Source organism: Trypanosoma cruzi, genomic scaffold (assembly GCF_000209065.1).
Source record: "Trypanosoma cruzi strain CL Brener 1047053516731 genomic scaffold, whole genome shotgun sequence".
NCBI classification, from domain to species: domain Eukaryota; phylum Euglenozoa; class Kinetoplastea; order Trypanosomatida; family Trypanosomatidae; genus Trypanosoma; species Trypanosoma cruzi.
This window is the reverse complement of record NW_001849360.1, coordinates 65,777-75,571: the sequence shown is the minus strand read 5'-3', so window position 1 is coordinate 75,571 and position 9,795 is coordinate 65,777. Positions and strand designations below refer to the sequence as shown.

The following is a 9,795-nucleotide window of genomic DNA, read 5'->3' as shown; positions in this document are numbered from 1 at the left end:
AGTGTTACCGTTCCATTCGCATCAGGCGGCAATGCATCTTGAGGCCCTGATTCTGAGTGATCCTGTTTTCCTATGGGGTCCACTTCCTTTTGGAGTACATGTTCCTCAGGCGGATTTGGATCCAATTCCTGATCGATATCGAGAGATGATGATTCTTCATCAGAAGTAGAATCTAAGGGTTCACTTTCACTTCCATGAGGACTATCAGCCTTTGAACCTCCACTGCCACCATTACTCCCACCTGCGGGAGGAGATTCACCGACAGCTCCACCTCCACGTTCGCCACGAGTTCCGGGATGACCAAAAACAACATCATCATCCTCAGCGTAGCCACCGCCGGCACCGCACCACAGCACGCAGAGGGCACACACCAGCAGCACACGGCCAGTCATCATCATCGCCATCACTCCTGTCACTTGCGTGCAGCCTTCAGCACAAACTAACGCCCCGTCAACGCAGAGTGAAAGACACAAACGCTACACCGCACAACCACCGCACAGTCACAAAAAATGGCAGCACCCAGAATCAGCAGCGCACACCACGAGATAAATGGAATCAGTACAATTGCAGAACCTTCAAACAGCCCTGCAAACCAGAAGTTTAAAAGCAAGCAATAAAAAACAGTAATTAATAAAAAGAAAACTACACCCGGGGCTGTGCTGCGCATGCATATGAGTGTGTCCGCGATGCGTTCAACATGACAGATGTGGGGCACAACGCGGAGCACACAGCAGCTGCGCAGCAGAAGCAAGCAAAGCAAAAACGATCATCATAATTACTCTTACTTTATACATCGGACCACAGTGGACGTGCACATTTCCCCGTGGTTGAGTGCTCGCACGCACAGCCCGCACACACCTCTTCAGCCCACAGCGGTGTACGCCAGCGCGCATACGGCTAGCAGCAGCGGTGCACACACCCACGCAGAGCTGCTGAGGCTGCCGTCCACTTCGCGAAGACGTGACGGTGCGCGGGTGGTCGTCGTAGTTGGCGCCTCTGTAGTCGTCGTGGTTGGTGGCTCTGGCGCAATGGTGGTTGTCGTGGTCGTTTTAGTTGGTGCGTGTGTTGTGGTTGTGGTCGTCTTTGCGGGATCTTCGGCTTTCTCTACTGCTTTGTCCGCGGATGGGTGCGTGAGACTTTGTGTCTCTGTAGTACTGCTTGCAACTTCTGTCTGCAACGTACTGAGTGCGCCTTTTGATTGCTGTTCCGGATGTGCCAAACTTTGTTCTCCCACTAAGACAGCTTTTCCCCTTTCCGTATCGGACCCCGGATTTGGCGACTCTGACTCACCGGCCGCCTCAAGCGTTTCCTCTGATGGAAGGGACAGTGTAACGGTTGCGGTTAAAGTAACATCAGAAGCTTGAACGTTTTCAGGATCCTGCGCAACGCATGCAGACGGGCAGCAGCACAGGACGAGAACCAGCAGGGCGCACAGCAGACGGCACGTCGTCATCGTGAGTGTGGTCGTTCAGTGGTGTGGAGCTGATCTGCACAGTGAGGGACATGGAGAGCAACAGGGGAGACGAGAGGTGCGGCAGACACACACAGAGGGCACACCACATGAGGAGAGGGCAGCAGCCAGGCATGCACCGTACGCCGCACACCACGCACGACACACACTCCAACCCACGGCAGCAGGCACACACACACACAGCCCTGCCGCAGCACCAACACACAGATGGAAGAGGGAGAAGCAAACAGGAGCGGCACACAAGGCTCCACCGCATGCACACACGGCGAGAGCGGTCCGTCGTGCCGGCACCCCTCACGGAGGGTACGCACACACACAAGAGGAGGTGCAGCGCACACAGCAACACAAAAGCAAAGTAACAATAAAAAAGGGGGAGATCCCCGCACACCACGTGGATTGTTGGTCCACGGGAAGTAAAGCCAATATTCATCACAAAGCAACTTATTTGCCTTCGTCCATATTCAGCGCACACCACTTCATGCACGCACAGCCACAACCGCAGCAGCAGCCGCACACGCAACAACAAGAAGAAGAAGCAAAAGGGGGGAGGTGGTGTGGGAGACAGCGGTGCCGCCGTCACTGTCGCCAGGCTTAGATGTAACATTCTTTTGAGTAGTGGCTGTTTTTGCTGTTTCTGGTTCCGTCTCACTGGCTGTGGGAGCATCGTCGGTATGTCTATCTTCAAGCCCGTCTTGTGGTTCTTTGCTGTTAGACCGTTGATCACTGTTACCAACCTTGTTCTCATTTTTCTGGGCTCCACCATTCCCACTTGTGGATATGGATGTTGCTGTTGTTTCTGCTGGATGACTTGTAGTTGCATCGTTCATCGAATCTGGTGTGTCCGTTTCTTCTCTGTTTTGGTTTGGCTCACCATTCCCTGAAGGTTTTTCCGGTGCTTCAGGCGCCGTTTCAGCGTGTGACGGTGACGTCGTGCTTTTTGTCTCAGTTGCATTCTGCGAGCCTGTTAATGCTGGTGAGTTTGTTTCCTCTGCTGAAACGGTCATCGCTGGTGATAGCTTTGTTTTTATTGGTTCTGGTGTTAATACTTGTTTGACTTCTGGTTCTATCAATGCCGTGGGATCGCTGTTGTTAGGGGACAACCCGGCATTCTGGTCGGTATCCTCCTTTCTCCCGTTCGCAGTTCCACCGCCACCGCCATTAGTGATAACCTCTTTTTCTGGTGTGCCGAGTAACCGTTCTTGCGGAAGGGAATCAATTGCTTCTTCTGGATTCACTTCAGTCGGCGATGCATCTTGAGGCGGTGATTGTGACTCTTCCCGTTTTCCTTTGGAGGTTCCCTTTTTTCCGGGCGTAAATGTTCCTCAGAGAGACTTGAAACCCCATTCGGATCAAGATGAATAGCTGGTGATTCTTCCCCGGACGCAGCAACCAAAGGTTCACTTTTACTTTCATGAGAAATATCAGCCTTTGAACATTCACTGCCACCATGACTCCCATCTGCGAGAGGAGATTGCCCACCACCACCAGGATCGCCGGAAGTTACGGGACCAACAACATCACCATCGGCAGCAACGCACCACAGCACGCAGAGGGCACACACCAGCAGCTCACGGCCAGTCACCATCATCGCCATCACTCCTGTCACTTGCGTGTGGCCTTCAGCACAAACCAACTCCCCGTCAACGCAGAGTGAAAGCAAAGAGGAGAGACAAGTTTGTTTTTGTTTTTGTTTTTTCTCTTACCAGTAGTAGTAACTACACCTCAATTGTGCAGCTCTGGTAAGCGTACGAAGGAATTCAGTGGCAAGGATAACCTTACTCCGCGGACAGCCACTATAGAATGGCTCCAACATCTGCCCTTCCGGCCCGTAAAACTAAGTAACAACTACTCATCAGGTTTGAAGCATGAACAGCAGGCGCTTAGCTTCCTCTCTAGCAAAGAGTACTAGACCCTGGCACCACGTTGAGGTGGCCGGCTGAGCCAGGGTTAGCGCCTAGTCGTAACTTCCTTCCTAGCCTGAGTGTGTTTGTGTGCAAGAAATCAAATTAAAATTCAAAAAGCACCAAAACAGGACGTGGCAGGTGAGTGGGTGGCGCCACCATTCACAGTGTAACACACCAGCGTCGCCGTAACCGCCACAGTAATTACCCTCACCGTCCACAACGGACCAAAAAATGTGAGGCCACACACAGAAGCAGAGAAGTTGACGGTTGCGTACGGGCCAAGATGCCCTCCGGCAAACGGCACCAACCAACAGACAGCCAGCAGAAATTAAAGGCGAGCAGAATCCCAAGTGCCGCGGGGTCATTGCAAGCAGCGCACCGTAACTGTAGAACCTTTAAAGCGTTCCTCGCTGCAACACCCTCACAACCCACTCGGCGTGTCGGTGGATTTTCCCGTTCACCGGAAGAAACACGGCGAGATACGTCGGCAGTGGTCGAAGACACACAGAGTGCACCGTCGACGCGAACAACGAGCGCGGACACTCGTGAAGTGAGATCCCACAACCGCGATCCCTCCATTTACCCTCCTGGACGTGAAGAAAGCATAAAATGTCCTCCTCTCTACAGTAGTCCTGAAACGCAAAAAAAAATCCGCAGGACATCCCGCGCAGCCACGGCCTCCTCAGCAGCCTGACAGTCCACGCCGTCGCACCGCTCCTCAAGAGGTCGCCAGACCCGGTAAGGCAAGCAAAAGGGAACAGCAATTTGGTCAGGGCGTTCAGCAAAATGAGGCGCAGCGGTCGGGTGAGCGCGGTCCATCCACGTCCTCCCCTCAACAGACTCACCACACAGTCGAATCACAAAACCGAAAAGAGTCGTGGTGCCTAACGAAATAACACGGACAATAGCGCCTCTTGCTCTCCTAAATGAAGTTTCATGGCACACACGAGGCATCACAGGAAAGAGCAAATAATTGCATTCCATCGGCATAAGCACGGAAGTATAGCGCGCATAATTTTCCCCGTGAACTCCCATCCAAATAGTCTCAGCCACAGAGTTTGTGTCGCCGACCCTCAGGAAGGGCTGATGCGTCAACTGCCGCTGAACGATCCCTCAGCGATGCAACAAAAAGTGCCACTGTCTCTCTAATTCCTTCGTCACCCTTTCCTCCCACTGAGGGAAGAGGGAACGCAAAGTGACGGTGTGGGCGTGTCTAACTGACAGAAATGGAGGAAGTGACTCCAGCCGCAAAACAAATTGAACGAATCCTCCTCCCGAATCCTTCAAAGGGACCGGTCGGTCAACTGCCGAGGTTGACGGCGCGGAGGACAACACCTTGAATGTATGGAGCACCGCAGCAACCTGAATATATTCTGCAATATCCGCGGTCAGTTCATGAAAGTACAAAGAAGGGACAGCAAATTCAAAGGGGCGTGTGAGCCCTTCAGTGATCACCTACGCCGGAGGATCGCCACCCCACCCTCCAAGGGCACCTCAACGACGTCAAATATTTCCACCGCATGGCACCCACAACACAATCGCGTGGCATAAAGTATCGCCTTGCAGCACCCCATGCAATGCGGCAATCGACAACCGTCTCGAACACGGCGTGCGACAAAGGTACCAAAGAAAGGCGCAGCAAATACCCTCCACATCTCAGCAGCTCCAATCATCCAGTAAAAAGCAGGAGCACCAGACAGTACCCACGGACTCACCAAATATGGCGTCAAAAGGCAGCGAGATGTCAGATGCCGAAAGGCTCGCATTTCCTCCCCCGTGACACTTCCACAAATGAATGCAAATGCCGTGCCCTGCGGCCTCTCGACCGCTTCGAGGCAACGTTGCGGCCACATGGCGACGGCTCAATGTGGCTGGCGATCAGATCCTGTCGTCGTGGCAAAACAGTACAGAAAGTAGGGTGGTGGGCCCGCACATTCGACTCGTCGATGCCTGCTCCCGCTGCAAGAGTGAAACACGCCTTCCCAAAAGCCGCGCTTCGGGTGGCTGAAACACCTGCCCTCACACCGGCGATGAAATATGCAAGCACCTGTAATTCCTCGATACCGACCCTCAAAAAAAAAACAAAAGCGGCACTCAAACTCTGCAGCCACACATCCCTCGTAACCATTTACAAACTCGTTGTCCTGCAGAAACGCTTGAACAGCATAAAAAGATGACCGTTCATTGCTGGCAAGGGACAATAGTACGTCGCTTTCATCCTGCAACGGAGAACTATGCCTCCTGCGTAACGCGGCCACAAGTACGCGGTGCACCAACACCGAAGCGGTGGGCATGTTGCCCCATGACCCTCCCCCCACAGGGGTCCAAGAAGTGCAACAGACCATCCTCCCAGCAAAGAAAAAGCCCAATGGAGCGGACACTGCAGTGTGCGGACCACACAGCAGAAACACCCTCAGAGGACAAATGCTCTTGAATGCCCTTCAGAAGGGGCCAGCGGGTTGGTCGTGAAGCCAACAGACACCGGAGAGACACCTGCTCTGCACGCATCCAATGACGCAATCGAGCGCGCAGTGTTGCAGGGCACATCAACCAGCCTGTTCTCGTCTCCGTCTGTGCGGGTACGACAGCCCTGCCATCACCCTTCGCCCTCACAAAGTATTCCACAGGGTCCTTTGAACCAGAGACCACCAGACGGCAATATTCCACCGGATGAGTGCTCTCCATGCCGCACAAAATAAAATTTTCCCACGTCGAGGACCGCAGTGAAAACGAGCACAACGATGAGCAACATAAGGGTTGTCGGTGCTCGAATTCATCACAACACTCTACCCTCCGTTGGTTCAGACCTCTGCCACACGACGAGGCACAGATGTAACATCACTTACACGCAACAGAGTGAAATCCGCAAGAACATTGCCATATTCATACAGGACGCAACAACCACCAGCACGGTCAGTAGCCGTTGGGATCATATTCTGCAAAACATGATCCACGCTTACAGGAAATTTGTTGTCCAGTTGCACAAATAATTGTTGGGCCAAGCAACGTGGGCCCCCAAAACGACGACACCAGTCGATATTAAGCCTTGGAACCGCCAGTGAGAGCCATTGATTGAAATAAACACCAAACACACCAGCGGCCAACAAAAACTGCGACAAGGCACTCGTACTTCAATCAAAGAACGGATTCGTCTCGTCTCGGAAAAAGAAAGAATAAATAATATTTTTCCTCCTCACAGAGCCTTCCAGCAATGAAACACCATCATGCAATCCGCCCTTATTGGCACTACTCAGGAGCACAAGAACTGTGCAATGTGTAGAGGACCCTGCAATCAAGCGAATGAGAGATGCTCCACGGCGGCAATCAGACTCCTCCCAGGCCAAGCATAAACCAGTCGCGAGCAGCATGTCTTTTCATGGGCTCTCCGTTCTGGTTCCAAGCGAGACGGAAGGCCTTCGTCGCTCAGCACCAACCCCGCGTTGCGTCGTGTCGTCACATAAAACAAGTGAGGATGACAGAGTGCATCATCGGGTAAATTGCCCTCAAATGTGGGAAACGGCAACGCACCCGCCGGAAACAGGTGCGCATGGTGTCCCTCCACGTCAGCCGCGCAGCCTGTCAGATGAAGGAAAATTTCGGTGAAACGGAAGTCAGCGCACTCACCTCCACCCCAGACAGTTTTATCAGGACGGTCGAATCATCAAGTCGGGGGCTCCACACTTGTTGAGGGATATTGTGACCATCTGACACGTCCACGTGCATGTCCACACAACGTCCTACTTCCTTTCCCACCTCTGCATGCGTCCGCATCGTCTCTTAAGCCATATCCAGGAGATATCAGATGGCGAGTGGCACCTGGTCAGCCAGCGTCGCTCCATTCCTCAAAGCACCGAAGCTCAAAGCCCCAAAATCAATGGCCATCAATCGTGATGCCGTTGGCACAGGACCTCCTCTGGCCAACGCCACACAATTGTTCCGGAGTACATGTTATCCCATGCCTCGCTGATGCCGCCCTCATCATCCTCTACAGATACACCGTGCATTCACTCCCAAAATACAGGTGTGGGCTACACCTCAAGGAAACTGCACAATAAACCTGCAAACTTCTCGTTGAAAGTTGTCATTGTGTTGGGTGGCAGAGGCAACGCACTCACACGTTGCACCTCTTCAGGAAATCAAAGAAGATAGCAATCAGCATTCAATTGGGATGGGCTTCGCAAACCCCTTGCTACTTTTGTCCGATGGGGTGCTTCAGTGCATATGAAACCTTGTCCGTGGGACGGAATGCCTATTCTCTCTAAAAAAGTGAGCATGAACTCACGGGAGAAGAATACGTAATATAACGGAAGCAAAATGCCATAAATAAAAAAGAACGGTAGAAAAATTATATGGGGGGATATATATGAAAATAAGCTTTGATCAATGTGTAGATATATCGATATGGGTATGAGCATAAAAACGATACTTTATTCTTATTCATTGCTTCATGTGTATAGATATGGATATATCCCTTCTCTCTCTACAATTTGACAGATTGCTTGGTTTCCTGACTTATTGAATTGCTATTTTATTGGCTGCATATTTATATAGATAGGCATGTAGATATCAGTACTAATATCTATTCAGCGCTGTTGATATATATATTGTTATTATTCCTCGTGTCTGCTCAGATAAATACGAAGACCCACACGCCAGCCACCATCGCAGAGCATGTCCGCCCAACGATCGGAGATGTAAAAGAGAGCCCCGGCACCCGAAGTGGGAGCCGCAGCTGAGGCCGTGAAGCACACAACACCGCTACGCACCCGCTCCGGGGATAGCGCGGTGGCTCGATAATCCGTGGCGTGCCGTGCGGTAGCGGGTCAGTCAGGCATTGCTGTGGCACTGAAACCCGCATGCTAAACGGCGAAAATGAACTGGTGGTGATCCCATCGGGCTGTCGTCGCCGGGCAACGTGCGCCTTCTCGGCGGCCTGAGCCCTCTGCCGTCGTGAAATCGGCGACAGCGTGACGTTAATCAACGCATGTGTGCATGCCATTTTAGGGAAACGGTGCACTGTTTCTCGGTGGCATTCTCCTGTGCAAAGTCGGGGTTTCTGTGTGGGTTTGATGTTCTTCATGCGGAGGTTCGAGCCTTGCAGCGCGTGGTTATTTAATCTCCATTTTCAGCTTCGTAACATTCTCGTCGTCGGAGAGACTGTGCCGTGTGTCGGTGGCCAATCCCCCGGCATTGCCCGCCTGCCTGTCGTACCAAGGGCATTTATGAAGTGCTTCCTTCTTCGGTGCCGACCGTGGCTCTGTGCTGGAGTGTTCGCGTGCTCGCATAAGGAATAGCGGTCCCGTTTTCGCTTGAGCCCTGAATTCACAGTACGTGCATTCCAACGGTGTGGATGCCGTCAGACCGTCATATTCCTGGCAGCGCCTCCTATTTGTCGGGGGAACTACTGCTTGTGGAAATGCCAAAGATGAGATACGGTTCCGACTTGCTTTTCGTAAGACGCCGTGCGGAAACTGCATGGGAGTGGCTTCGGCCTGGGCTGTGCAGTCCGCGGCGGATATGCGATCAGTGTGCCGTCTCTCGCTCTCGTCCTCGCTCAAGTGCTGGGCGGTGGTTCCGGTGGGATTTCTGGCGGCTCCGGCTCATCGGGAAAATCAAATTCCCGCAGCGCCTGGGAGCGCGTAATGCCATGGTCGTTAACCATGTGCGTCACGACACCAGTTCGGCAGCTGCGGTGCTTACCGCACACCGGGCAGTTTGCCGGGCGTCGGATCGTGGCGGGGTGAGGTCCAGCGGGAGGAGGAGGCGTTTCCGTGCAAAGTTCTTGGCGTGCCTGCTGTGCGGCATCCGTGCCGCACCAACGGCATTTTCTCGGGATGGCGGGTTGCAGTGGTCGTGGCAGCCATCAGTACTTGTGCGAAACCCCGGTGCGGAGGCAGGCCAGTGCAGCCTCTTCCCCACGAGTGAGAGTGGAGTCCGTGCGCGTGGGTTCCCAGTCGCCTCTTACGGCGGAGCGGCGAGCCTCTGGCTTGAGCTGTCGGACACAAATAACATGTTCGGCCAATGAAAACGATGCCGGTGCTCCATGTGCCTGTGAGCTGTGCGAGGTCGAACGCCGTCTTGGCCTATGCATCACATGCTTCGTTCTCGGATACGCCGCAGTGGCCAAGGACGAGCTGCATCCGTGTGCGCGCTCCTCGGTGCTGCGGGCAAGACGAAAGGTTACGTCCACAATGTGAGTCACCAGGTGATCCAAAACCGTCGACATGTGTTCGCGTGCTTCCACGGTTCGACGAGAAGGTGCATAGATGCACGCTACCGTGTAAAAAGTCCCGGTGAATATCGTACTCTCCATGCTAACACCACACACCTCCTGCACACACAAAAGTTGCGGGCCCGTACGGGGCACAAATCCCAATGCCGCGTCATCCAAGGCTCCCACGTTTCACGTGCGCACTTGAG

General features: G+C 53.3%; 3 protein-coding genes and 2 pseudogenes across 3 annotated transcripts, besides 3 other annotated features; all 5 read right to left on the bottom strand.

Annotated features, from left to right (window-relative positions):
* Tc00.1047053508251.50 (mucin-associated surface protein (MASP), putative) lies at positions 1-404 on the bottom strand (the record flags this gene model as incomplete). Its single annotated transcript, XM_801080.1, has 1 exon — positions 1-404. A coding segment is annotated over one exon (404 nt), but the record flags the coding sequence as incomplete, so codon positions are not given.
* Positions 1-9,795: a sequence feature (areas not merged during assembly with more than two copies in the genome that could not be assigned to a particular haplotype).
* On the bottom strand, positions 863-1,453 carry Tc00.1047053508251.40 (mucin TcMUCII, putative; the record flags this gene model as incomplete). The annotated part of the gene is made up of 1 exon (XM_801079.1): positions 863-1,453. The coding sequence occupies one exon, from the start codon at positions 1,451-1,453 to the stop codon at positions 863-865; it is 591 nt and encodes a 196-aa protein (XP_806172.1).
* Positions 1,947-3,065, bottom strand: Tc00.1047053508251.31 (annotated as a pseudogene).
* Positions 3,146-3,166: a microsatellite.
* Positions 3,146-3,418: a mobile genetic element.
* Tc00.1047053508251.21 lies at positions 4,430-7,672 on the bottom strand (annotated as a pseudogene).
* Tc00.1047053508251.10 (uncharacterized protein) lies at positions 8,003-8,455 on the bottom strand (the record flags this gene model as incomplete). The annotated part of the gene is made up of 1 exon (XM_801078.1): positions 8,003-8,455. The coding sequence occupies one exon, from the start codon at positions 8,453-8,455 to the stop codon at positions 8,003-8,005; it is 453 nt and encodes a 150-aa protein (XP_806171.1).